This window comes from Rhamphochromis sp. 'chilingali' (genome assembly GCF_963969265.1).
Source record: "Rhamphochromis sp. 'chilingali' genome assembly, chromosome: 19".
Classification (NCBI taxonomy): domain Eukaryota; kingdom Metazoa; phylum Chordata; class Actinopteri; order Cichliformes; family Cichlidae; genus Rhamphochromis; species Rhamphochromis sp. 'chilingali'.
Window position 1 is genome coordinate 15322033 of NC_137946.1, and position 26136 is coordinate 15348168.

The window sequence follows — 26136 nt, forward strand, 5'->3', positions numbered from 1 at the left end:
AAGACATAATACATTCTGAATTAATAGTAATAATGATGATGCTTTGGTTTATATTACACTGTAATAGCATGCCGTAATGTTTGGTTAGGCTGCAGGCACTCAAGCTAAATTGTAGCAGCTACCGTTGCACTTGTTGTTGTTTTTTTTAAGAATGGCTTTGATAAATACTTTAATAAGTGTGTAAAATTAAGGTCTCGTCACAATTTAAGGCAATATAAAACCACACAGGAGATAAATACAACCACCTTCCACGAGCAGTACTGGTTTATTGTGTTTAATCTGTTTGAGGTAGCCCGCATCTCTCAGGTATACTTGGGTGTACAAAACAGTTTTCAAGCACAGCAAACATAACAGTTCAAGACCTCAGTTATCTTACCTGACACGACCATGCAAAACAGGCTGCTACACACACATGAAAACACACATGCTTTTATAGACAGAGATGCTCATAATCCTCAGAGTCAACTGTAAACGTCTACATTTTGGTAATGATGCCATGTACACAAGAAAATGTGAGCTTAGCTTACAGTAGGTGCTTCTTTACTGGGTCATTTCTGTAATGTAACTGTATTATGGCTCTTTCCAAAAACTTCCTATGCATGCATATATTGAAATATTTGCTTGGATGCTTTAGTGAGGTCCAGATAAAATCTGGAGGCTTTACCATTAGGTGACCTTTGTGTCAAGGGTACTCCGGTGGTTTGGAATTGATCTCGTGTAATATTGTCACTTTGGATCATTATTAAATAGGACGAAACTTTAACCTGAGACATTGTCTTTGTTATTCCATGCATTTTTGTTTCTTCTAACCCCAAACCTACAACACTTTTCGTTCCGCCTTTGGAAGTTTTAAAGCACAGAACGGCACAGATTGAACGGACATCGTTTAAGGCATTATACGCAGCCCGTTCAGGGTAAACTGTAAACAGAAATCAATGCGTAAAATTGTGGAAATGCCAGTAACAGACTCCCCTTTTGTAATTGTTGCTTTGATGTATTTCTGCCCCTACCTCCCTGTAATAAAGTCACAAATAATCCTATGACCTTGTCTTCAAAAGAAATTCATTACAGTAGGTCTGAATGATTCTGAGTAACCCAAATCTTTTCGTTGATTTGCGTTCTTTCAGTAAGCATCACTGTAGAGGAAGAGGCTGAGACATCACGAAACGGGAGCACATCAAACTATCTGCATAAACAAATATAACTTATTTGCGCCACCTGGTTACTTTAGTATTCATAGACAAAATTGTGTTCATTTACTAAAAACGAATACCTACACAGACTAGTCTACCAGCAGGCTACAGGCTGAATTATTGGGCCAGCAATAAAATATAAATTATATATTTTTTCAACCTGATTTTCAGTCCTTTAAACATAACAGACTAGAAACATTTAAAACCATGCACAGTCTTTAGCCACTCTCTCAGTATCATTCACTCATTCAGTGCTGTACACATAATAAAGGAGATTTTGAGGCAATCAGTAATTTTCCCTGTTGATCCATTCATGCTCGTTGAAGTATCTTCTTCCACCGTCCAAATTCAGCCCATTTCTGTAGCAATCCACATTTGCGTTGTAGGACTTTCGGTTTCCGTAGGTTCCGAGGCTGGTTCGGTAAGTGTCTTCCTTTCCATTGGTGAAGTATGTCTGATACAGGTCAGCTTTTCGTGTGTGACCTCCAGGTCTTAGTTTGGGATCATAGAGGTCACTCCCCGCTGTGGTGCTGCCATCATACAGTCCGTGGTCCCTGTATAGGCTGCTGCCGAAATGCTCGCTCTTCGTTGTACGACGACCCAGACTCTTGTCGTAGAACTCTCTGTGACCCGTGCGACCCAAACTGCTGCCACTCACGTCCCTCTTCCCTGAGCGGCCCAAGCTGGTGTCGCAGAAGTCATGAGTGCCACGGCGCCCGAGGCTGAGGTCGTTGAGGTCAAAGTTTAGGAAACAGCTCTCTGTGCTTGCAAGTGTCACAAAGCCGCTCTCTGTGTCCCGGCCCCCCAGATTATCGTAGTCACCAGTTGGTGTGTCAGGGGAGGGGCATAAAAAGGAGGTGTTCTTGGTCTGCGGGCGAGCTGACACGAGGTCGTCATCCTTCTGGGAACGAATGACGTTGTAGACATCAGTTGAAGTTGGGCTTGGGCACAGTCCTGGGTCTGTTTGACATACTTCGGATTTCTGCTGTTTCCTCCTCCTGTCACACAGAGAGAGAAGACACCAAACAAGACACCTTAAAACATTCACGCATACAGAAAACAACATGACTCTATCCATCCATCTATCTCCACCATTATGGATTGTTACTGTGTGTTATGAGCACACCCCACATACATCATTGTGAATGCTGCCATAAATTAATATTGTGTATTAATCAACATTGAAAATACTCCTCCTCAGTGTACTTCAGTATGAGTCATGTCTATGAAAAACTGCACATCTCAGCTGTGTTTAGAAATCTCTCAGACATTTTAATTAAAAAAACATTACATTTTTAAACCATTTCGGATTTGTCAATCTATAGCGGACTAAGTGCTACTGATAGGGAAGAAAAGTGAGCATGTAATTGGAAGAAGAGCTCAAATAATGCTATAAAGAGGAAACCCCTTTTTTTTTTTTACCATTAGAGGTAGAAATAGGGAAAGTAGCAATGCAATTGTGGTTAGACATTTAGATGCAGTCATCATGGGCATGAATATCACAGTCATTTTGAGCTTTTAATGATTTCTTTAAACAGTTGTTTTCCAGAGTAAATATGATTGTACTGCATAAATCTTTAATAACGTTAAAGAACAATAATTGGGTGCACAAGTTTAAATTTATTTAGGTTTTTCTCTAATCCACACAGGCTCAAATATATACATACACTCATTTAAATCTTTTAATAAGTTGTGCTGAAGTTGCTGAAGCACTACAGTGTCTGTTAACTTGCCATCACCAGTGTGTGAATGTGTGTGTAAATGGGTGGATGACTGAATGTGTAAAGCGCTTTGGGGTCCTTTGGGACTAGTAAAGCGCTATACAACTACAGACCATTTACCATTTTGTTAATGATCAGAACTGATTAAAACTGGTAGTTTCCTTTGCCAGCATATAAAGGATTTATTTAACAGCACTCATTGGATTGACCAATACTTAGAATAATAAGAATGTCCTATGAACTCAGTGAATATCTGAGAAGGATGTTGGGAAGGTTGCTTGGAGCAGATTTCAAGATCATCAGTTCAAACAAGTGTACACAAATACAAATTATTCTGATGTGCCACCACTTTGCCAAGGTCCAGTAGAAACTCAGATTTTTTTAAACCCAGATGAGAGTAAATTTGTTTAGGATTTTTTGGAAGAACCCAGAAAGCTTGAAGGATCAAACCTGCCATGAACTGAAACATGGACACAGTTGGGTGACCCAACAGGCCAATGATCTCAAATATACTGAAAACTGAATTGGGAAACATTAATCTCCTCAAATGGTTAAATTTCCCTTAGCAAGTTACACTGCAACCAGATGCTTTTGGTAGACTTCAATATGGTTGAGGTTGGAACTTTGGAAAGGTCAAATACTAGTGGGGATGTATGAATAATTCTGGCCCTGTGTGGATTTAGAGAAAATCCCAAATAAATTCCACCTTTTGCTCCCAGTTACCATGAGATTCATGCCCACTGTGTGTGTATGTCACCATAACCGCATGACATTGCTGTCTTTAGTATTCTTGCATTTAGTATTTGCCTTTATTTTGGATCCTCACCGTCGGACAATCAGCTTGAAGCAGCAGACGCCTGTCACTGTCAGCAGCAGCAGTATGAGGGGGATGGTGGGAATGATGATGTAAACCAAATTCAGAACTAAATAAAAGACAGACAACAAAGATACAGATTTAGTAATTGTCGTGTAGGTCGAAATCTGTCAGATTTTTTCACAAATGATTGAAATGTTTATCATCGTGACCTGTTTGGTTGTGGTTGTGATCATTTGGATTCCACGGCACCACGGGTGAAGGGAAGACATCTGTAATGAAAGCTATCAGTCTCTAAACATTCAAAATGTCAACATCAGCCTAAAAGCTAATATAAATATTTTTTTTACCTGTTTGAGTGGAGTTAGGTGAAGGAGAAGGATCCAGTGACTCCTCTGGAAAGAAAAAAAAATTAATTCAGCAGTAACAACAATTTCAAGTCAAACAAAAATTAAATGACCTCTGAGTAATACCTGCAGTGTATTTGCAGATGAAGTTGTTCTTGGTTTCACAATTGTCATCGTTCCACTGGAACATGTAGAGCCCCCCTATACCAGGAGGAGCGGACGGTTGGTGATACATTACAACGCACACCTCATAACCACACGATGGCTCATCCCAGTGCCAGTTCCTATACAGACGCACACAAAGCAACCATATTTTTGGCATCACTGGAGAAAAAAAATCTGTAATGACTTTTCAAGGTATTGTAAAGTAACGTGAGAGGTAACTAGTGTCCCTTCGACCTCGTCGAGCTCTGCTGATCCGCTGCTGATTGTTTAACACCAGATATGAGCACATAGGAGTATTATAACGAACAAAAATGAAATAAAACGTGACAATGTGATAAAGCGACAAAGTGTTTGAAGTCTGACTTTTTTAAAGACTGAGTAATGGATGCTTTAACTAATTAATCATTTTTTTTAGTCGCAATGAAGGAAAGAAATAAAAGATATTTTAGTGTTTTGCTTATTAAGCTGTACACTATTTAAAGCTGGCATCAAAAGGTTTCAAGTTAAAAATAATTGTTGAATATGTTACAGCAAAACTTAATTGCAAGATTTTGTGCTGTACTACACTACAGACCTAAAACAATATCAGTTGTACTGCAAAAAAGGGAGCATTTAACCTTTTTCACGTGAATCCTTGAAATAAAGATTTTTTGTCCTGTTTTTTTTTCCTCTTCTTTTTCTACCAAGCTGGTTTTGACAACGGCAAGGCCAATTATATTTATATAGCACATTTCATTACAGGTAAACTCAACAAGTTTAACACAAAAATGAAAAACATAAGTAGGTCTGAAATAACAAAAGGTAGCATTGACACTAACACATTTAAGTCTTTGAGCAGATCAGACAAATGAGAAAAACCTGTCTTCTCACACAGACTATAAAGAGATGGACGCAGCCACTCAATCAGCTGATTAGTGAAGTCGTGTTAAGAAGCCATGAGTGTTTGCACCACCACAATTTTTGGTCATTTAAATTCAAATGTGCAGGGGAGGTACACACACTTATTCTCTAATGACGCAAAAAACGAACATAGCTTCACGTTTGTCGTAACTTCATGTTTTATTTAACACTATCCAAAACTGCCGATTTAGTCATGCATGAAGTATTTTCTGAGGACACAAAGTCAGCTAGAGGCTGTTTACTCGTAGATTTCTATGCAAGTATTAATAAGATGGTTCAACCCCTACATGCCGTTAAAAAGAATTCAGCTAAAATCTCTACAAGCTACATCCATCTTTTATACAGTCTATGTTTTCTCATCTGGTGGAGTTTTTTTTTTTTTTTACATCTCTGCTTTAAAATGAACTTTTCACAAACTGACTCTGTTCCGACCTAAATGTGGACTTGCTACCATCCAGCCAGTAATACTGGGAAGAGCAGTCCAAGTTGCTATCCTCGCCTCCATGGTTTCGGCGGAGACCTATCCAGAAGTCTCCATCAGTTGGGCGGAGCTCTGTGATGAGCTGCTCTATGATCTTCTGCTCGGACTCAGACTCCACGCTCAGGAGCTGCCCCCCATCCCGTCTGCAGGCGCGTTCTGCCTCCACGAAGTTCAGCTTACGGCGGAGCTCGGAGAAGTAGGCCAGCTTATAGCATGGCTTCCCTTTTCCTGCCTTGCACACGCGCTGGCCTATAACACACACACACACACACACACACACACACACACACACACACACACACACACACACACACACACACACACACACACACACACACACACACAACATTGTTCATGCTGGATATAAACTGAATTGGCTTCACATTTGCATTCACTAAATAGTCTGTATTACACTAACAAATAAATTACTTTGTAATAGTAAATATAGGAAAACTACAAAAATACACTTAGTTATTCGTCTTTATAGTGTTTCAGTTTCAGTAGAAGTACAGTGCTTACCTCTGGCTTCAAATATATCTGCTTCAGGAGCCCAAAGTTCAGCACACAATCAGATATTCAGCACATGAGGAAGCAAAAATAGATCCACACTTAAATCAAGCAGACATATCTTTGCAGCATTTTTGTGTGTGAGTGCGTCTTACCTGTTATGAGGCTTGTGGCTGTAGATGGATCAAAGCAGAAAAGCAGCAGGTGATAAAGGATTGTCCGCAGATCCATCTTTGTTGTCTTTTCTCTAACCACAAAATCTTGTATTACAGTTTAGTCTTTTTCATTCTGCTGTCCATTCATGTGCCAGGTCATCAGAAGTGCTCATGTGAAAGCAGATAACGGCCACCTATACCAAAGGAGGTGAGCTTCAGCTTTAGGTGTAAGAAAATGCTATAAAAAGAGGCTAAAATTAAAAAAATAAAGCTTAAGAAGTACGAGAGTGTCTCGGCTCCAGTTCTTTCTGCTGAAAAAGGGGAGTGTGTGAGACAGGAGGAGGAGGAGGAGCAGGGAGAAGAGGAGGAAGGGCTGCATGTTTGGGAGGGGGCTGTAATCTGTTAAGAGCAGTCTTAATGATTGGGAGAAGAGGCTGCATCGATCGCAAGACATCTAATCATGCAAGTGCTTCTCATCGTAAATGCTGACAAGAGGCAGATTTCACTCCTTCCTTTATTACTTAAGCTTCGGATATTATCATTACAAAAGTGTTACATGAAAATGATCCCCTCTAACTCAATCAGGGATATTTTAAGATATTCTCTCAAGTCCACTTCGCAGCATTCTTGCTGATTGTTTCTCGTTACAAAGCAAGACAGAGCCAAACACAGCAGACACGTACAACCAGCAGGCAAGCCCTACAACACATTATGCCTTTATTATTAAAATCTCTTTTATCAGGTCTTATCTGTGTACTGGTGAGACTGAAGTGTACAGCTCAGGGAATATCAACAACCTCACAACTGTTTTCAAGATTTAATGAGGCATGGTAAGCAAAGTCAACCCCACCCCCCAAATAACCCCTGTAATCATGAAGGAAAGCATCTTTCATTATAATTAAGACCATTTAATGTCTTTAAGTAGTCTTTAAAAAAATAGTAATGTAAGTTCAGGACTCAGGGAGTAGTTCTCTTTTCTGACAGTGATTTTACATATCAACAAAGAGCCAGCATTTCTGCAGCAGTGTGCATAGACTGTATGAACCAGGAAAAAAACAGGGACATAGAAAAAGTTTGGGCTGCTAAAGCCCACTAGCTAACACTTTAACTCCTTTAAAGTAACATGCAACATGCAGTACAGTGTGAAAACTAGCATCCTGTAACCACCACTGCTGTTATCTGCAGCCAAAGTGAGAGACAGAAGCCAACAAGGGGCTGTAGGTGTCTATTACAATCAAGCTCTGACTGGGCAGCGACTCTGTTTAATCAGAAAAAGCACTACGGGAGTCAAAGACCTTTGCCTGTCTGCTATTATGGAAGCTTTTCCCTTCATTGCGACTAAAAACGACATTTTTTGCCATGTGTAAGTAAAAGAATCTGGGTTATGATTTCAAAATTTTGACTTAACAATTTGATCTATTGTTTTGGTCATTTTCATGTGTGTCATCTTCACCGTTTTTAAGACATAACTTTTGGTGGGTCTGTGATATCTTTCCTTCCTCCTCCATCTGTCTTTAATGTTCTTGAATTTAGTGATTAAAAGGCTCCATGCTGCCTGGTTATAAGTAGCTTGCTGCCCAGAGGCGTAGCTTTGTAAATGTTTTAGTGTTAAAAGTATTTTTGTATCACAAATCGTTGTGTGTTGTGATGATTTCCCTGCTTAAGACAGTGTGGGTTGTAAACTGGTGTGTTATATGAATTGTTCATGCACTCTTTAGTGGTTAAGAACGTTTGTGTAATTAACTGATGGTCCCCCATGTCAAATACTCAGTGCAGCACTCATTTTGAATAGTTACAGTATATATATTTTACTCACTAAAGAGATAAGGGATTGTAGCTGCTTTCAGTGCCAGCTCTCTGTACACACTGTTATTCTGATCTACAACAGTGTATGCATATTTACATTGTTAGCTCATGTCTCACCACTCCTCCCTTTTCAAAGTGGAATAACATTGTTTTGAAAAAAACAAACAAACAAAAACAAGTTCATAATCTTAAACTTCAGATTAGTTTCAAGTAGTCCAAAACCACTGGGTGATGTCACAGTGATTATGTCCATCTTTTGAATACAGATTGTGGTTTCTAGCCCAGGAATTTTAAAGGTGCTAGTTGGTGAATTGCTACATGGCCAGAGACCCACTAGCTATTTGTTGCTGTTTCCAGTTACAGACAGGAAACCTGCAGATAACAAGACTGGTAGAAAAAAAACAACAACTTTGTAGACAAGCTCAATTGCAGAGGCATTAGCATGTCAAATTACTGAGACGCATTTTTACCGCTGCAGTTTTATATTCAGTCAGCAGGATGAACTGAAGCCAAGGATGCATGTGCACGTGACCCGCTTTTCAGAGCACAAATGGAAGAAAAGTGTATGTATGCAGTTCTTAATGGTAGTAATTTCTGAAATGGCCCATAAGGTTGATTTAAGGCTCGCAGAGAGACAGATCAGCCAGAGTTTAAACAGCAGGATGCTTCATCAGGAATATATTGTGTGTGCTAGCTTTGAATAAGGAGCCAGGGCGGGGGCAGCGGGGCTGCTCTGAAAGTACTGTCCTCATGCAAGATGCGCTATCTAAACACAGCTAATCAGTTTAGGTGTAGACTGATTTCAGTCAGGGGCTCAGCTTTGTATAAACTGAAGGAGGAGTACGAGACGTTTGCATTACCCTGCGCTCTGAATGGTAAAAGAGAAGACAGAGGGGTTATAGGGTCCTTAAGAGAGATTCAATAAGGAATGGGCCTTGGTTTAAATTTCCTTCTTGTTTATAGCATCTGAGACCAGAAGAGGGTTTCATTAAATTAAGCCTCTCTTCCTCAATCTTCCTCTCACATATTCCCTCTTTCTCTGCCTCCACCCTCTCTACCATTTAGTTAAAGGGAAACCAGATGAATATTCCCATGGGAAGCCAGTGCATCACTAGCCCAAAGCACCACCACACATGTGCAGACACTCCCCCTCATAAAGAAGCCTAGCATTAATGTTGAAAATGTACCTCTGTTCTGTGATGTTGAAGCCAATATGCATTAGCAGAGAGAACTGCTAAACGCACATTTCACTGAGACAAAGCCACGTAGTTAAAATAACATGATTTGAAGCCATAAACTGGCTCTGACCACAACAAATCATTCGTAATGTAATGAGCTTGTTTGTTTGCCGGCTGTAAAAATACGATGACTGTCAAACTCAGTTAATTCCAGTCTTTAAGCAGGAAAGAGAAAGAAAAAACTTAATTACACGCTACAAAAGAACTCAACTTTCCACTAAATTCAATTTGGATTATCAGAGGTTGGCACGCTGCCCACACCAAGTGTCCGCATTGCGTACGCCCGCACAGAGAGCTGGAAATGGGCCCTGAGTCACTGACCTGAGGGAGCCGGACGGCTCTATCAGCAGAGCTGAGTGTCCATAAAAGAGTTTTGATGAAACCTTTTAAATAGCTGAAGTAATTCTTTTAGTCATTCATTTTGTTAATCTGGTTTTGGAAATGTGTTTGAGGGACGGAAAGCGCTACCATTAACCAAACTGTGTGCTAGCCGTGTGATAGATCTCTGTTCATATCTGCAAAGAAACAAAAAGCATCCTGCTTATTAAAAAAAGGGCTCTCTGTTATTTTATTACCAAGCAGCATCACTGTGTATACGCTATCCTTCTTATTATTGTGGCTTTGTAGACAGAGCGTTACAGTTCAGGTGGGATTTAAAGGCTTGTCAGGAATAATTTTATTATCATGCTAATTTGTACAGAGGCCCTGCGATCTGTGTCACACATTATGTCAGTTTTGGGGAAATGTTGAGCTTTGGAGGTGCAAAAAGGCTTTTTGCAGATATGCTGTATATACACAGTTTTCAGTCTGAATAAAAACCTTAGGATTTCAAGCTGTTTACATGGGATGTGTCAAAGATCATGCGATCATGGCACCTGTTTGGAAAATGATAGAAAATTTTGACATCTATGCTGTTGTCATTATGTTGTTTTTAATTATTTCAAAAAAGGCTCAGGTATGTCTGTTTGCAGGTGTGTGTGTGACACGCCACTGACATCATATTTGATACTGCAGAAATGTTGTGTCCTAATTTTGTCTGTATTCTGAGTGTGTGTGTGTGTGTGTGTGTGTGTGTGCGCGCGCGCTTGTGTGTGTGTGTGTGTGTGTGTGTGTGTGTGTGTGTGTGTGTGTGTGTGTGTGTGTGTGTGTGTGTGTGTGTGTGTGTGTGAAATAGATTACAAGGCACTTTTTAGTATTGCCGATTGAATCCATAATATTTGCATCAGTGGGACTGCATGAGGTTAATGTGTCTGTGTATATAAAGATCAACCCAATCACTAACAATGCAGCCACTTAAGTGTTTGAAACTAGAAATTAAAACCATAACAAATGCATTTCTGCACTTTTCAATGGAGTTACCTTCCACAGCAGGAAACGCCTATATAAAAACTATCTATACACAGTCACATTACACAGCAGCTCCCATTCATCATTAATCCCAGCCCCTCCCCTGGTATCCATACTGCAATGCCCATCTGCTGTATTAGTGAAGATTCTCTTATCGACCCTTTTGTACACAGGCACCTGTTCATGAACTGTGACCTGGGTCTGTAACGTTTACAGAAGCTAAAGTCTGTTTGTTAGTTTGTTTTGGCAGGTTGTGAACTATGTGTGTCGAATAAAATGTTCATTTCTTTCCTGCATACGGTCATATCTTTTACCCTGATCAAACTGATCTTGAACAAGCTTCTGTTCAAAACATAGCAAAGCACAGCTCAAACCTCAATTATTGGTTTTATTTCAGAAAATTCTGAGTAAAAAAGTGAAAACAGACTTTGTGAAAGTCTGTTTTCACTGTGAATTTACAGTGTGACAAAAAGAATAAATGAATGATTCAGTGGGTTCAATCATATGTTCTTCAATTAGAAAAATAAACCAAGGCAGCGTTTTAAACAGAGCACACATTGTATAAGAGAAATCCCAAAACGAATTTGCAGCATGTCAAAGAGTTTAATTTTCCAAAAACACAAGTGGTGCATAGTCCATATCTTGTCTTCCAAGTACACCCTTGAGGAAAGGGATAACTCTGAAGAGATTAATGTGAAAGTCTCTGGAGTTTGACGTTGATTCTTTAACACCACCGGCTGTGCACACTTTCTGGCTTCCCCAGCTGACCAATGCGACCTGTCAAAAAAACAAAACAAAAAAACAATTGGTTATTTAAAATATTGGTTATTTAAAAAAGAATGTACAAGGTAAAATGACATGAACTTATTTTCTTAGTGAATTTATTCCCTAAGGTTATACTTGGTTGTGATATACAAAACAAAGTAGCTGATTTAGATTTCACTGATTTGCCCTCACATGTAAGATAGCCTTATGGAGCGGTCGTACACGACTTATCGCTTTACTGATTCTGCTTTCTCCTTGACCTTGACAATCACGGGGTTGAGTCCTGCAAATTGTCAACTCACCAATGTGCTACCACTCACGCCACCAAACCAAGGAAATCTTTGCTCACTACCTGCTCTTCTTGCTAAAATTGCTGTTTGGATGTCTGTCTGTTCTGAGTAGGACTTTTGCACGGAATGTCAGCCAAATTTAAAATGTGTGTTTTTTCTGTTTGTAATGGCTGTGCAGCAGAACCGTTTGAGTGCAGTGGTTGCACCGTGTATATTGCAGCCTACCTGTATTGTGCGTTGTTGAAAGTTTTTATACACAGCACCTCCAGAGTCACCTGTACCAATGAATAGAAACACACAGAGATACAAAAAAACAAAGTCCGAGTCACTCATCTGCACCACTGTCACTGTATTGGAGTATAAAATTTGATATAAAATTAGGAACTTACCGGTACATGCAATATGATCTCTGAAAGGTTCCCGACCACCAGTGCATATGAAGTTATCCGTCACAGCATCTCTCAGTGTATCAGCCGTTATGCCCTCTACACCTACGGCATGTTTGATGCATTCATATCTCTACATCGGAGAGGTTTTAGGAGAAGAATAAGGAACCTGTGCTTACATACCCAAAGACACATGCACAACACAGCTCACAAGTGTAAAACTTACATTATCACCAAGCTTAGCATGGACATCTTTCAGGTCCACTACATTGCTTGTCCTTGTCAGGAAATTCAGTCTTTCGAGGTGATTTTTTAACAGAAGTCTCTCTGTAGATAACAGAGAGACAGAAGAATACAGGTGAGCCACTCTGCAACCCGTTCCATCAGTTTTTTCCTTCTTTTTTTTTTCAACAAAGCATACCTATTCACAGTGTATACCCAACAAAAGACAAAGCTTTCTGATGAAACAGAGGGAAAAGCTAAAAAGCAACAAAGAACCATCAAACAGGGAGCCAATGCACACCAGACACATAAGTAGTAGTTAGGGAAAAAAACAAAACAAGCAGAAGCACGAAGAAAAAGAATAATGGAAATGTGTAGCAAACATCCGCGTGTCAGTGAAAATTTGCAAAGTGAGTCCCTAAACACTGGATCACTTTGTCTGCTGCATCCTGCGAGCAGCCAAAGCAAATACAAGGAGCAAGAACCAGCAAACTCCTCTAAACGCTGGTCACGAGATACACATTTTTTTCCTTGTGGGGAACACAAGAAAAACAGTGGTTGGACACTGCAGCACAACTGTGTGTGATAAACGTGCGATCTTGCTACCTTTGCAATGGTTGCTTCTAAAACTGGACCAGGTCTGCAACCACTTGCAGTCCAGTTATCCACTTTCCTCTTAGGGTTTTGCTTATTTCAGAAAGACAATGACAAAACTAATTGTACAAATATATAAGGACAGTGTGGCTCTGAGCTCAATAACTCACAGTCTGTTTAGGCAACATCACCCAGCTCTACATAAAATTCTATATCTTTTGTTGTTTTTACAGACTTGGCTCTATGATGAAGCTATACAGCATACACACAAAGTTATCACACCTTGTGACTCGCAGCTCTGGTCCACCAAATGTAGAGCAGCATTGGTCTCCCGGGTGCAAGGTATGCAAATGGGCCTGAAAAAATTTATTATTTCAAACATTCCAAACAATAAAAAGTGTTTTATCAATAATCAGTAAATCAGTACAGTACAAACAGAATAATTTGCATAGCCTAATTTCTTACCTCACGTCAGTGGATATGACAACATATTTCTCCAGTTGGATCAGAGCCACATCATAGTCATAAAACTCGTTAATGCCTTTATTCTTTTTGGCAGTAACATTGTAGAGTGGATGATAAAATAAAGTTTTTGCTTTTTTAACTGAAAAAAAAATCAGTTGTATTATTGTTAATATCATCAATCAAAAACATTAGACATATTTATCTATAGCAAATTTATAAAACAGGGTATCATGCTATCTTTAGATAAAGTTTTCATTACTTTTGTTATCTCCATCATCAATTTCAACAGTGACTTTGTCAGGCAAAAAACCAAACACGCAGTGAGCAGCAGTCAGGACGAACTCAGGCGTCACCAGAGAGCCCATACATTTCTTCGAGTGACCGTCAGCCTAAAATTTGAAATAAAAAACAATCATATACTTAGACTGCTGCATGCACTGAAGCAAGACACGCTTAATTTACATAATTAATCTACTATGTAAAACATCTGGTAGGGAGAACATAGCAATATGGTAGATGAATCTGATGTCTGTTCACCTAAAAATAAAAATTCATTAAATCTATGAGTTTTTGCAGGGGCGTAATTTCCAGGGGGGCTATGGGAATTTACTCAGATTTATTTATTCAATGAGACAGACCCCCCCCCCCCCTCCCCTCCCCAATGTTCAGCACAAAGTTATGCCTATAAGTCTTTGGATGGTTCACTAGCAAACATGTAAGGATAGAGATTTATATATTCAGTCGCATTACTCTACTGGTTTAAATGAAACAGCGAAACTTTTCACCTGAGTAGAAATAAACACCATCCATGGATACATTTTCCTCTTCAGCTCATTGCGGTTATCCGTATACTCTTTGTGAAGTCCACAGAGACCCTTGACTTCATCTTCATCTGCATGAAAACAATAAATGAATGATATTTAAAAATAGAAAATCCAGTGTTGTTCATGTAGATAGCAGAAGACAAGGAATACATTTTTTTGTTATGTGTTTATCAATTAAATTTCTTTTGCAGCTTTCAGCACGGAAGAGAAGTGGCACTTAGCTTACCATTTAAAATAGTCAGGGAGATGGGGCGAGTAATCGCGGTAATCACTGAGGCAGGAAACAGCTGATCTTTTTGTTACAGGTAAAATGATAAAGGACGTGAGGCAGACAGGGACTGTGGCCTGCTGCACAGACAGGTTGCATAAGTATACAACATGGATGTAGCCTCCAGATTGGAAAAATTAATTTCAAAGTGCCAATTCAGAAGTGCTTTAAGCCTAAATTCTATCAGAGGGCCACCAGATTGGGGTAATTGTGGTGCTGTAGAAGTTTACAGGGGAAAAGGCTTTTTGTCTTGATCTCTGTAATTTATTATTGAAATATTAAGTATGTTTAAAAAGAACAAACAAAAAAAAAAAACAATGCGTGTGCGAGTTCCCATTCAGACCTGCCCCTCCAGTCCCCAAAATCAACATCTTAGCTGCAAGATGCAAAAAGCCAGTGGTTGACATCGCGATAGTTACATTAATCATCTGGTCGTAGGTTGCTTATGTTCATGGACTCACATATGACTGCATGTAAAACTGCACGTAGCTTCTGTGAGTGACATGGAGCAACTTGGATTTTTTCATTGGTCAGCAGCTTGTTTGTATGGAAGGGAATGGGAAAAATTCCCCAGGCTTTGTATTTTCTAATGTGTTTGTTTGTAATTCAGTTTAATTTCTAAGTCCTTAAATCTGAAATAATTAAAGTTCAATTTCTGTTTACGTAGTGGGTTTGCTTTCATTTTAGTTTTTATGTTGTGGAGAGCATTTGTTAACTATAATAACTGTGCTTGCATATGTAAGCACAGTGAGCCCATTCCTAATGAGTTTATGCTCGCAGGTCCTCATTTTAAAGTCTTCTTGAATACAACATCATCTATATTTTGTAAAATACAGTCCACATTAACACTGCAGCTCAATGAGTGTGCAGTTTCACAGTAAGATGTTTTTTTCATGACTTATCATTATTTTCTTATTGAAGTTTTTAAAATTTCGTTTTCATCTGTTCTGTGAAGCACTTTGCAATTTTGTTCAATTCTAAATTGGTTTTTATAAATTATTATCATCAGTACTGCTGTTGTTAGTAGTAGTTGGTAGCAGCAGCAGTGAAGACTGAAGTTGAACAATGAACATTAGGCTGCATTCAGTTTGGATTTCAGTATCTCAAACCCTTTACATTACATTAAACTGCATTATACAGGTCCAGAGGGATACATGATCATATTTCTATCACGGCTACATCACTGGTGTCAGGCTAGATAAAGAGTAATCGCTCTGATCTCAGGTACTTTAGGAAACGAGAGAACCAAGCAGGCCTCCAGTTATGATCATTTGTCTCCCTTGTGTTTATTAGTGCTGGATGATGAATGCTGGAGTGAATGCAAACACACAAATACACACACAGCTGAACTACAAACAGATGGACGTTCATGCTTCACTTCAAACACAACTTACTGATCATTTCATCAAAAGTGTCTTGTAGTTTTTCTAAGTCCTTAACTCTGAAATAATGGGTTCCTCCAGTTCCTGCTGTGAGGGGCATTAGGTCATCATCAAAGATGTCATCTCCAATGGCAAAGATATAAATGTCTGTAGCAGAATGAAGCATAACATGTTTATTTATATACAATATATACAGAATGCTATTGAGCACGCTATGCATTAAAGCGAGCATCGAACAAGAAACTGTTGTGTATCAATAAAATGTTATTGTAAAGAAGGATCAAGTTGGAATGATTACACTGTATAAAAATAGAAACATGCACAAATTGGATGGAAAACTCACCAAGATAGTCGTCTCTGGATCCATCTGCCAGGTTCAAATATGCTGAGTTTTTTATTTTCGCTACAGTGGGTGCTGGTGAACCGCCCAAGTTATAAGCCCCTGTTGTGAAAAACAATGACAAAACCTTTTTTTTAAAAAAAACCCGATATTTTTAGATATTATTAGAGCCAAAAAAAAAAAAAAACAACCACATTGTGATAACAAGAAGTTAACGAGCATTTCTTATTGTTGACGGCAGAGTTAATCAAGAGGCTGGAAATACCATCTGTAAAAACGATGATGACGTGACGATGCTCCTTAAAATTCTCTCCAGCTTGAAACTTTATAAGAGCCATTTTCTCCAAGAATTCCTCAAAGACAAGGTTCAGATTTGTTCCCGTGTTTCTGTCTTTGAGCAGGAAGAAGCACAAAACGCACATTCCTTAACTTATTGTTAGAAGCAAACTAACAGAGTACAATAGCAATAGGTGCTTTACTCACCACCAATATCAAATTCTTCTAATTTAGTTTTGACATCTGATAGTTTGGCAGTGCCGTCCATAAAGTCAATAATGTTGACAATTTCATAGAGTTCAGAGGAGAAAAAGATGATTTCGTAGTTTGGGGTCACGTCAAAGGAGGCAATCTGTTGATACATAAAGGAAATCGGTTACATAAAGAGTTGATCTCATATGAACTTCTGTCACGCCATTGTGAACACGTGTAAACTTAATGCAACACCTCCTTACATTTCAGATTGCTTATGTTTGTTATTTTGTTTAGTAATTGGTCCATAAATCAGCAGCTAGCGTATCCTGTGCTGAACATTGACAACCAGCCAAAGGACTCATGCCAAGAAGCATCAGTCATGGTTATGAATTGTAATACATAATGAAATTTACTTCTAATGGGACGTTGCGGTGGCAGCCAGATTGGATGAGATTTAGTGTGTACGTTATGTGTACATCATGGAAGATGCGCTCCTTAAAGTGTGTCAGAGTAAAAAGCTTCACACTCACGTACGCCTGTGGGTCCATGTGCCACATTTAAAGGCAGAAATAAACCAGTGACACGTGAATAATTAAACTGCAGCCTGTCATTTTATCAAATATCTGATCGAATGTTCTAAAGACTCAGCGAATATGTTGCCAGCATCCTTCAACAGCAGCCTGTAGCTTCACCCTATGCACAGCGTTAGACCTCCAAACTGAGCCTGCAATTTGCAAAGCAATCCTAATATAACTCCAGTCCAAGCCCAATGTTGCTGACTGTTCGCAAAATCAGCACGCTATAGCACAAAAGGAGGTTTTGTAGCAGCATAAAAAACAAAAAGCTTCCAGTAAAATGTGCTTTCATATCATTTTGGAAAACTCTACTTTTGACTTTTTTTCTCAATTTTTGAAAGAAAAGCTGTTTGTTTCTCACCGTTGTGATGAGTTTCACCACAGCGTCTCTGGATTTATTGACATAATCTTCGCTGATGCTGTCAGAAATATCCACACCAATGTAGATGTTAAGTGTGCCATTTTTTGAAATCCTGATTTTTCTGCCCTCCTGTGTTTTCTCTGAATGACAAAAGATACTGTCAGCTTACACCTCACAAACAAAAGTCTGAATAAACACTGTCATTGTTAAATTATTATACAGATAGCAACTCTGTTACACTATATGTTTGCATATATTAGCACATTTTGTTGGGCTGAATTAACAACAAAGAAGCATGCATTATTATGCTATGATTAATTCTCTCATAACACCCCCAGTCATTGCCACAAGTAATTTTATTGTTATTTAAATATGCCTAAACAGCAAAACGCACCCATCACTTTATTAGATACACTTGTTCAACTGCTCATTAAAGCAAAAATCGAATCTAATGCAGATGTGGTCAAGACGACCCACTGAAGTTCAAACCGAGCATCAGACTGAAGAAAGGTGACTGAGTAGATCAGAAACTGCTGACCAACTGGGATTTTCTCGCACAACCATTTCTAGGATTTGCATAGAAAAAACTACATATCCAGTAGGGGTGCAACGATATTCGTATCGATATTGAACCGTTCGATACAGTGCTTTCGGTTCGGTAAGCATATGTATCGAACAATACAAAATTTGTAATTTATTTTATCAACTTTCCTTCTGACGATGCTGTCTGTGTTGAGCGCTCAGTGAATCTGCGTTCGACTACTCCGCCTAGGGTCGACAGTGCAGCCTAGGCGGAGTAGTCGAACGCAGATTCACTGAGCGCTCAACATAGACAGCATCGTCAGAAGGAAGAGCGCAGGGCAAGCTAGCGAGACAGAAGTTAAGCTCCCCTTGTAACATGGACCTCCCCCACCCTCATTCAGATCTGGCGTTTGGAATTATTTTGGTTTTCATGTGACGTATGACCCTGAAGGTAAGCGAGTCATGGACTAAAGTAAAACAGTATGTTGGGAACTAGTGTGTTAGCGCAGTTAGCTCGTTAACGTGTTGGCCATCTAGCCCCATGCACGGGGGGATCGGCGGTAGCTCGTTAACGGAGATTTGCCGTGTTGTGGCGTTAAGGTCATTTCAACGAGATTAACCTGAAAGCACTAGTGGGAACACAACGAATATGACTGCACATTTACGCCGACATCATCCTAGTGCAAAGACAAGTGGAAGCAGAAAAAAAACAAGCAAGCATGCTACTAACTTTAGCCGAGTCATTTAGACAGCTGTTTAATATGCTGCTGAGAATATAGCCCAGAAGAAGCGGATAGTATAGCTTTTATTTTGGAAAGAGACATTTCTCTGTAATAAACTCTCTTTTCCAAAGATGAGTGATTCCTCAATCAGATACAGGGCTCGCAATATCGCTAGCCCAACGTCCTGGGGCTAGCGATTTTTTCAGTCGGGCTACCAAAATCTATCTCTGCCCTGCCCGTCGGGCTATTGTAGGAAGGAAAAATATATGTCAATGCTTTTGCATTCTTTCGGAAATGTAGCTGGGTAATTATGTCATTGGCATCGGTGAGCCACTGTCAATATGTGACATATTGAAATCTCGTTTGAATTTGCGCTTGTTTTTTTGCTTTCACTTTGCAATCGCGCGAACTGTGTATAGAGAGCGACAGCACTGATCTGTGAGTGATGATAATTTGCGCACCAATTCCTCTGACATCGTCTTATTAATCGTTAGCTTACTATGCAAACATGACAAGTGAAATCTCCCGCAGCTTAAACATGTGAGAGGTTGATCGCGCAGAGAATCGCTGAGCTTATGTGAGTCCGTGTGTAAAAGCAGCAGGATTTATATTTGACTACGATGACCTGGATGACTGAGAACCTTCACAGACAGATATATATTTTAGTTCTGCTGAGCCAAATAAGACAGGTCAGGGTGAAGAAGTGACAGCCAAAGAAAAGCTTACCACAAAACGGAGAAGTTATGACAAATCAGACTATAAGGCAAAAAGAAAGTGCAGCTTTATGGTTTCATGGACAAAAGAATTTCTGTGGCTGCAATATGACGAGCTAAATAACCAGGGCTGCACATAAGTGGTCCGCAGGTGCGCATTCGCTGTAAAAATAAAAAACACGCACAAGGGTTAGGGTTAAATTTAAAAACTGTACTTTTGAGTTAAAATATATATTTATAATTTTAATAAATGACAAATTAAAAAGGCATGAACATTTTTTATGTATCGAAAAAATATCGAACCGTGACACCAAAGTATCGAACCGAACCGAACCGTGAATTTTGTGTATCGTTGCACCCCTAATATCCAGGGGTCAGAGGTCATAGAATAAAAATGGCCTGTAAATGGCCTGTATTTGTATAGCGCTTTACTAGTCCCTGAGGACCCCAAAGCGCTTTACACATCCAGTCATCCACCCATTCACACACACACTGGTGATGGCAAGCTACATTGTAGCCACAACCGCCCTGACATTGTAGCCACAGCTGCCCTGACATTGTAGCCACAGCCGCCTATGAATGGACAGACTTCTTTGAGCTGATAGGAAGCCAACAGTAACTCAGATAGCCACTTGTCACAACCAGAGGTGGCATAAGTATGCATATTTATACTTAAGTTGACGTACAAATATTTGTGTTAAAAGTACTCTGGTAAAAGTTGAAGTACTGAATCAACTTCTTTACGCAAGTAAAAGTGAAAAACTAAAGCTTGAATCAGATATGTAAAATATGAGCAGAGAAAAAGCAGAATTTTTTTTAAAAAAGCTCTATTTTTTGTTACATGTGTGTTAGAGAGTGACTTTGCCTTCACACCTAAACTGGAAAATTTGTACAGCCAGGGGTGAAAGTGGGATTCAGTGGATGTGGTACCCTAAGATCCGTTGTACTGACTCAGCATGGGGAACAATAACCTCAGTATAATTTTTATTGTGAGTTGTAGATTTTCTTGGTGTACAAGCTGCGATCAGCTGACTTGCTGCTGTTCCTCTGATGTTTACTGCTCTTCGTGGATTTACAAAACTGAGTTCAATGAGATGTAAGCAGATGTTTCACAAACATTTATATTTCCAATATAAAGTTGATATAAAGGCCGGATTCAGGCAATGAATCTCAGCATCAAATTCGGCTTTGCTACTCTTGATGTAAACCTCTGGTTACAAAAAAAGTATGCAGGAGAGCATCTCTGAATGCCTGACACATCAACAGAAGCCCACTCTGGCTGTCACTGCTGTCAGCTAAGAGCAGGAGTGCGAGACTACAATTCATACAGGCTCACAAAAAATGGACAACAGAAGATTTGAAAAAATTTGCCCGGTTCGATGAGTCTTGATTTCTGCTGCAACATTCGGATTATAGTGCAAAGACATTCATGATGTGTAAACAACTCCATGAAAGCATGAGCAATTCACCCTGCTGGTGGTTGTGCAATGATGTGGGATGGTTTTCTTGACAAATTATGGGCCAAACAGAACACATTTTAATGCCACTGCCTAAGTATTGTTGTTTACCATGTCTGCTGCTTTGCAATCACAGCGTACCCATCTTCTGATGGCTGCTCCCAGCAGGAAACCCACCATGTCTCAAAGCCCAAATCATCTCAAACTGGTTTCTCAAAGACTTCAGTAAATTAACTCAAATGGTCTCCAGTCACCAGCTATCAACCCAACAAAGGATATTTGGGATGTGGGGATGATTCACATCTGAAGCCAACAGATATGCATTTTGCTGTCATGTGAATATAGACCAAATTCTCTGCTGAACGTTTTTCAAGATATCCTGTACCTGGGCTCCAGAATGGTACTAGCAAGATGTAGCTAATATAGTGTCCAGTGAGAGTATGTAGTTGTTGATCAATAACTTACCTGTGGACTCTAAAGTGGTCAGGCTCTCTTTAATTGAATTGCCAAATGCCTTTGAAACCTCCAGTGGTGTGTCGAAGGTGTGTTTATCTGCAAGAAATACGTATGTGATATATAACAATTATACTAAAGAAAGACTTTATAACAAGGTGACTCTCAGGAGTTTCAGGAAACATTTATAGATAAGAAGCTGGTGAGGGATCATATTGTCACTGCACACGTGATATTTAGATGGTCAGCACACATCTGCAGATCCTATTTGCTTAACCAGTGACTAAGTCACAGCAGGACGTGATCCCACACTGGCTTCCCACCATTAAGGCCTCCAAAGGAAAACAGTATATATCATACAACCAGAACATTTAAAAGAGCAAAGAGTGGCTAAGATGATGGCACAGAGTGTAAACAGTATGTGTTTGTGTCATTCTTACAGTAGCATGCTGGCTCAATGCCAGTCCACTCGCTGGTCTGCTGACACACTCGTTCACTGGAGCCCACCAAAAACAGGTTTCCATTGCAGGTGTATCTCACCGTGTCATCAATTCCAAAAATATTCCCCACTCTTGAGGCACCAGGTGGGATACCAGGATTAGGACAATGATCCCCAGCTTTGGTAAGAAAAAAACCCAATGTCAAAAACCCAATGGAAGGCCTGAATGCAAGCACCTACTCAAGAAAAGACCGTTGTGGGGCTACAACAAAAACCTTACATTCATCATACTGTGTGTTTTAACAGCTGTCAAATCTAAAGGTATAAAATGTCAATTTCAGTCTGTCTAAATATACATAATAAATTGTATTTTTTTAAATACGAGAATGAAATCTAGAAAGCTGGAACAGCAATGATCAAGTTTTAATCATTGCTGTTTGGGACTCACAGTCACGCCTGCAGATTGGAGTGGAGCCGCTCCACTTCCCATTCTTTAAGCACGCGCGTGTGACTGAGCCTTGCATTGTGTATCCAGAGTAGCACTCATACGTGGTCTCGTTGTCCACATAGTACTTCTCCTGAGGGGGGGAGACACTTCCGTACTCTAGCACATTGGGGTCTGGGCATTCAATCACTGTGAAACAAAACAAAAGGACCCTCAGTTAATATGTTGTTATCAGGCAGTGTGAGGCAAGGGAGAAACATCTTTGCCACTCACGCTTGCATCTCTGAGCTGGAGATCTTTTGGGTTTTGGTCTCCAGGAGTTATTAGCCTGACATAAGCGGGTTATTGCTGGGTATGGATAGTAGCCCTCAGGACAGTGGTATACCAACATGCTGCCTCTCTCCAGGTTGTTACTCAGTGTGTAATTCCCTCCTTGCATTTGCAAATTACTCTCAGGGCAAGCACATCGAACACCAGCTCCTGAAAAAAAAAGTCCACAGTTCTCAGAGGCTACAATTTAAGTATATCATACACTTACATACGTACCACTACACAATTACTAAAGTAGTGTAAAATTGAAAACTTGCCTTTTTTTAAAGTGCACAGTATGCAATGAATAAACGTTCTTTTATTAAAATCATCATTTTATTATTTTATTAAAATCTTATCATCACGAAGGGTTTATACATTGTTTTACTTACCTTTGCGAAGTATTGTTTGTATTACAAGAATTTAAATTGTTATGTTTTAATGTGTAAAAATGCAAAAGTCTGATATTTTATATTTAACACAACATTATTTCTTTATTTCCATAAATAGATGAACAAAATTTAGAACAGACTTACATTTTCTGAAAAAAAAATCTTTAAAATTCACTATAATCACATTTGATGATGTTGCTACTTGATAATGATTTTATTTTATTTAATTCTTGGCAATATAACTACCTCAAATTAAGAACATAACATAGTTTTAAGAACATAAAACTATTGTACCTTAAGAAAAATAAGCATAGAAGTCTCTAAAACCTGATGGATAGAAGGACGTTTGTGTAATATTCAGTTATATATTAGTTAATAAATAAATATATTTGAAAATTGATCAGTTTTTATAACTATGTTATGAATACTAAACCTTATACAATGCATAAACCTAAATAAACAACAAAAACATTATTGGAAACTCAAAACTGTATATAATTTTTTATCTAAAATAAAAGTATCTTACCCATCCAAAGTGCACATAAAAGCGCTGCAAGCCGACTCCAGTGGATAGAAAATCCCATCTTGAAGCTTAAACTGGGGGACAGTTTAAAAATGAGAGTATATTGCAGAAGTGGCCGATTTATTTCGGAATAGAGAGTGATGTTTAAACTGGGAGTGGACAAAGACCATCCTGGTACTTATTAACTTTATGACCCGTAAAAGAGGATCAATACATGTTTATCACAGAAAACACTCAAACAATTTCTACATTTACATAAATCCTTCTCAACTGATAACTTATTTAGAATTACGCAAAGATCTCTTATCTAATATATTACTTACAATGTGAGCTGGGACGCTATTTACAGTAGTTATTATTTGTAAACTTCGCTTTACTTTTATTACGTGCTGAGCATCTCAATTAAATACATAAATAAATACAACCAGTAGCAAAACATTTACCAAACTGATTAGGTTCATTAGTAATAAGATTTGCTATACAAAGAGTCTCTGTATCTTTCAGCAATAAGAATGAAGATCACTTCATCACTTTGTGAAAGACTACGTGGAAAACTGACAAATTCAGAGTACACAAGGCACGAGGCCAAGAACTGATCCCGAATGCCCCCAATCTCTGGATCTCCAGCTGGTCCTCCATTAAAGACACACTTGACACTTTACTAGGAATATTTTGCTGTCTTTTTTCTTGATATCTTTTTTTCTGGGAAGACTTTGCTCATGTTATGAAAAAGATGCCAAACTATGTGATGTTGTGTTATAACACCTGGTTGGTGCAATAAGAAGTGACAAACAGAAAGCAGCTGAGCAGCTGAACCGCTGTATTAAGCAATTATCTTTCACTTAAAACAAAAGGTGAAGCACTACAGTAACAAAAGTGCTCTTGACTCAGATTTTTGATTTTTTGATTAACTGTTTTCATTTATTCAATTGTTTATATATGAAATAGTTAAATGCATCAACTACAAATGTGGGTTGCATGGTTTGTGTTGTGTGTCCTGACCTTAACTAAGGTTTTTGGATCCAGGATTTCCCGTTATGTGTACACATGCTGTCACATGTTACACGAAAAACAAAATCATTGTGAAATCAAGACAAAGTACAAACATTCACTTCATCATTTCCCAAAAGCACCAGGCTTGCTTGTTGACACATTGATTCAAGTATTGATTAAACACTCCGTCGTGCCTCAAGCTCTCTCTGGCTTTGAGTTTGTTTTCTGAAAAACATTTAAGAGATTATGTTTTGAAAATGTGATTTTTTTGGTCTTCTTTTTAATTTACATGCCACACAGACTAACTGGGCAGTTTTACAGTGTGAATACTGGACACATCAGTTCCTCCAGTAACAAAACTCCACTATTATTTTCCCTTTAGTGCCCTCAATTTGAAAAGCCTTAGTTCTGTAAGGGCCTTCTGAAATGACAGTATCTGCAGGAGCTTCCAGCTGAAGCTTCACACTTCCAGACACCTGAAAGTGGTTTAAATAAAAGCTTTGTAACATCCATTAACTAGAAAATGTTTTCTCACATGGCAAGAAAGGCTTTTTGAACATTCATTTGCATGAAACTCACAGCTGCATTGCATTTCCCTTATTTTTGACCCACGTGTATTGTAGCACTTTTTGTTACTAAAATTGGATCTTGTGGATTCCACATGCAGCTAGCATGTTATTGTAAATGTCATAATCTGTATTTCTTACATAGTTTTTTACACTGCACAATGAGTCACATTAGATTATTAACATGTAATTACATTAAGTGAGTGTATAAATATTGGTAAATATATTGTAGAAGGGAATAGATATTAGGACATCATTTTTAATGTCAGGGTAGTGGTAGAGTTTGGTGTCATTCTTTCTGTGTTGGTGCTGACCTGAGTTAGGGCGACTCTAAATGAGGATGGGTGGGTTTTTGTTTTCTTCTCATGTTATTGTTTGTTTTCTATCTTTTATTATACTTCTTAAAACAGCAAAGTGCCAATTATTACTGTGAAACACCTGCATCAGTAATTTCAAAGAAAGATTTAAAATGTTTTTCAGCTCTTTACAAGCCCAATTCAAAAAGAATTGGGAAGCTGTCCAAAGCGCTGAAGACAGAATGCAATGACTGGCATATCTCATAAACCCAAATCTTATTTACATAGAAAATAAAAAAAACATGCCACATGTTTAACTTTATAGGCTCCAACCCCGTGAGACCCTAATAAGGATAAACGGAAGAGAATGGATGGATGTTTAACCCTTTCATGCCTAGTGTATCGTATTTAATACATGCAGTTTTTTGTGAATTTTTGAGACTTCTACATCATCAGTGTGATTTGTTACCCGTTTTAAAGTATAAATAAATTTTGCAATGCTTTTTAAAGCATTTTTTAAAGGCCAGATGTAGCAAATATGACGCAAATTACAACTACTATAAGGGGGGAAATATCTAAATAACTTTATAAACAAATCTTTCAGCTGGTTCAATAAACTCTCCATTTAAAAATTTTGTGGCAATTATTCAGGCTTTAAATAATGTTGAATAATGAATTGTAAATCTGGC

At 38.8% G+C, this 26136-nt stretch overlaps 2 protein-coding genes across 3 annotated transcripts; both read right to left on the minus strand.

Moving 5' to 3' along the window:
• Positions 1–94: 94 nt before the first annotated feature.
• On the minus strand, positions 95–6595 carry layna (layilin a). Of its 2 annotated transcripts, none has more exons than XM_080866092.1 (8): positions 6284–6595; positions 6141–6158; positions 5573–5870; positions 4202–4359; positions 4079–4123; positions 3941–4000; positions 3741–3837; positions 95–2191 (listed from the first exon to the last, which is right to left on the minus strand). In XM_080866092.1, the coding sequence occupies exons 1-8, from the start codon at positions 6357–6359 to the stop codon at positions 1480–1482; spliced, it is 1464 nt and encodes a 487-aa protein (XP_080722218.1). In that variant the 5' UTR covers positions 6360–6595; the 3' UTR covers positions 95–1479. The 2 variants fall into 2 exon arrangements, with proteins under 2 accessions (XP_080722218.1, XP_080722217.1); XM_080866091.1 differs by having other exon boundaries at positions 6141–6161.
• Positions 6596–11174: 4579 nt separating this feature from the next.
• LOC308387254 (complement factor B-like) lies at positions 11175–25394 on the minus strand. Its single transcript, XM_080867202.1, has 18 exons — positions 23596–25394; positions 22642–22848; positions 22372–22557; positions 21925–22101; positions 21497–21583; positions 17618–17757; positions 16694–16838; positions 16476–16601; positions 16214–16312; positions 15883–16017; positions 14182–14288; positions 13656–13785; positions 13397–13535; positions 13214–13287; positions 12342–12442; positions 12119–12248; positions 11955–12004; positions 11175–11451 (listed from the first exon to the last, which is right to left on the minus strand). The coding sequence occupies exons 1-18, from the start codon at positions 23651–23653 to the stop codon at positions 11278–11280; spliced, it is 2265 nt and encodes a 754-aa protein (XP_080723328.1). The 5' UTR covers positions 23654–25394; the 3' UTR covers positions 11175–11277.
• Positions 25395–26136: the final 742 nt, after the last annotated feature.

What these genes read in the sequence shown, in the direction of transcription:
- layna (XM_080866091.1), bottom strand. Translation starts at nt 6,359, where the DNA reads ATGGATCTGCGGACAATCCTTTATCACCTGCTGCTTTTCTGCTTTGAT. An exon ending in CATCTGCAAATACACTGCAG is followed by an intron (nt 4,124 to 4,201) that starts GTATTACTCAGA and finishes TTTTCTTTCCAG; the next exon opens with AGGAGTCACTGGATCCTTCT. An exon ending in TCACAACCACAACCAAACAG is followed by an intron (nt 3,838 to 3,940) that starts GTCACGATGATA and finishes TCTTTTATTTAG; the next exon opens with TTCTGAATTTGGTTTACATC.
- LOC308387254 (XM_080867202.1), bottom strand. Translation starts at nt 23,653, where the DNA reads ATGGGATTTTCTATCCACTGGAGTCGGCTTGCAGCGCTTTTATGTGCA. An exon ending in TCCAGCTCAGAGATGCAAGC is followed by an intron (nt 22,558 to 22,641) that starts GTGAGTGGCAAA and finishes TTTGTTTCACAG; the next exon opens with TGATTGAATGCCCAGACCCC. An exon ending in CCAGAGCTGCGAGTCACAAG is followed by an intron (nt 12,443 to 13,213) that starts GTGTGATAACTT and finishes TGTTATCTACAG; the next exon opens with AGAGACTTCTGTTAAAAAAT.